We start from the raw sequence: 2,290 nt of genomic DNA on the forward strand, positions 1-2,290 counted from the left end.
GGAGAGTGTGAACTAGGGGCTTGTTCACGGTGGCACTCAGTTAGCAAGCTGACACCCATGAATGTGTTATTTTGCTCAACACAAAGGGCCCAGGACACAGGGATGATAGCCACAGCCCCTGCATCTGGTAGGGCCCTCGGTTGCAGGGGGAAACAGGACCAGGGGGGAGAGACCCTCTCTGCGAGGGCTTCAAGGCTATGACAAATCCTGCCAGCCAGTTTGAGGACAGGGACAAAGGGAAGGCATTCTTGGGAAAGGCAGGAACTTAGGCAAAGGTCTTGAGAAGTGAATTGGCACAGTATGTTCTGGGCTTCGGAGGGCAAGGGCACTCACTGCTGGGTTCTGCTGGGTCAGGTGTGTCTAACACCACTGGGAAAGGGCTGCAGGTCAGCCAGCGTTAAAAGGGAGGGAGCAAGCCCAGGACCACCGATGGCGGGGGTGCTCAGATTCCCCCCCGCCTCCCTCACCTAGCGAGTCCTTCAGAGCATGGGTGAGCTTGCACTGCCGGAAGGGGATGTGGTCCCTCCTCTGGTCCCCGAGGGCGATGATGGCCTGCTCCAGGAATGACAGCGACTTGTTGATGTAGGTGGCTTCCTTCAGCACTCGGCCTTCAGACTAGAAACCAGAGGCCCCTTTAAGAACGCTGTCCTTCCAGTTCGGAGGGAAGCAGCAGGCCCGTGGCCAGACCGGAACACCCTTTGCTGGAACCAGGGTCTTCCTCTGGAGTCAGGAGACTGCTCCCACCTTGGGCTAATAACAGTAAAACTAATATTCATAGGGAGACTTGTGTGAGTGCTAATGTGACTGTGAGCACTTATTTATATTGATGGTCTCAGAGATTCATACCAGCTTGAATACACACAGGGATACTGATGCAGACACTTGTACAAATACTGATGCAGACACTTGTACATATATTACAGCAGGTACTCCGGAGACTATTCATGCAAATAGATGCCTATGAAAGTGCATACAGAGACTCATCTGAATACTCATGAGCACCGAGGTTAATATTTACACTCACACAAATATTCATGCGAATATTCATATTCATATGCAGAGAAACACTAATACTAACACAGAGTATTTACGAAGCACTCCCTGGGCAACATGCATCTTACTAAAAATTGAAGGGGGCCGTGTCTCCTTGCATCTTTACTAAAGTCCCGTGGGACAGCAAGGGGCCCAGTGTAACAGCTTTCTCATCCGGTTAGTTCTGTCCCTCCAGCTCTTCAGGGTCAAGCCCACATGCTCCACCGCTTTGTCCAGGGAGGTCCAATGAGCAAGCCGGCACCAGGCCAGGAACGGGGCCCAGGGCTTGTTGAGAAGGAGCCGCTTGCTTCCCGCACTTACCCCAGACTTGCCCAGCCTCTCTGAGCCTGCAAGGTCCACCAAGTTAATTTTGGAAGTGATGTACTTTTCATCTGATAAGGTCCGAGAATGGGCCTACGAGATACCCATAGTGAGAGATGAATCTCAACAGGGAGGAGCCTGTGACTGAGCAGGCCCCACCAAGAAATGGGCGGCCCTTCCCAGGCCACTTGTACTCACCTCCACGTAGATGGTGAAAATGCAGTGTGACCTGGAAGAGTTTTTGTTCATTGTGTGAGAGGCTATAATCTTGTTGGTCTCCCCCTGGAGAGGAAGGAGAACAGACCCTAATTTGAAGAGGCAAACTGTTTGCCTCGCCAATAGCCACACGATGGCCTTATCAGGAGAGCCATCCGGCAAAACTCTTCCCTACGCTGGAAGCAAGAGAAGGAAAAACAAGTTAAAAAACCCAAACAGATGAAACAAAAGTACACATTATACGACACACTTCAACCCTAGTACATCACCAATTACACTGAATGCAGATTGGCAAAGATGATCAGAATAGAACTGAAAAAAACAAAATCCTCCTACTGTGTTCTTTCAACAAAAAGCCAAAATAAGAAATTTATAGACATTCAGCTAACTTAAAATTGATTTTGTTGTTGCTGTTCATCAAATGCCTTTTTTGTTTGGCAAAAGTAAAAAAAGACATTAAAAAAAAAAAAAAGACAGGTCACAAGATACAGAAGATATCCGCGGCTCCGATAACTGAAAACCTGATTTCCAGAATACACACGGGTGGGGGGAAAATGGTGACTAGGGTTCCAATTCAAACACAGAAGTTCATTCCAAATAAATCCAGCTTAAAGATGTCTCTGTCATCAGTCGATGACTATTTTCTGGAACCAATCATAACCAGAGTCTTGGACTTACCATTCTGATCCAGAGATAAAGGCCCAATCAAAACAGTGACTTA

The 2,290-nt window shown here is 48.3% G+C and overlaps 1 protein-coding gene across 1 annotated transcript in view; it reads right to left on the bottom strand.

Moving 5' to 3' along the window:
* The window catches only part of KIF9 (kinesin family member 9), a 51,682-nt gene that overhangs the window by 28,539 nt on the left and 20,853 nt on the right, over positions 1-2,290 (bottom strand). Inside the window, exons 7-9 of the mRNA XM_045297703.1 lie at positions 1,552-1,635; positions 1,354-1,446; positions 468-615 (exon numbers count right to left, since the gene is read on the bottom strand). Coding sequence (XP_045153638.1) covers positions 468-615; positions 1,354-1,446; positions 1,552-1,635 — 325 coding nt within the window. The remainder of the gene's footprint in view (positions 1-467; positions 616-1,353; positions 1,447-1,551; positions 1,636-2,290) is intronic.

Source organism: Echinops telfairi, unplaced genomic scaffold, assembly GCF_000313985.2.
Source record: "Echinops telfairi isolate 266 unplaced genomic scaffold, ASM31398v2 ScPeMD7_7420;HRSCAF=8458, whole genome shotgun sequence".
Taxonomy (NCBI): domain Eukaryota; kingdom Metazoa; phylum Chordata; class Mammalia; order Afrosoricida; family Tenrecidae; genus Echinops; species Echinops telfairi.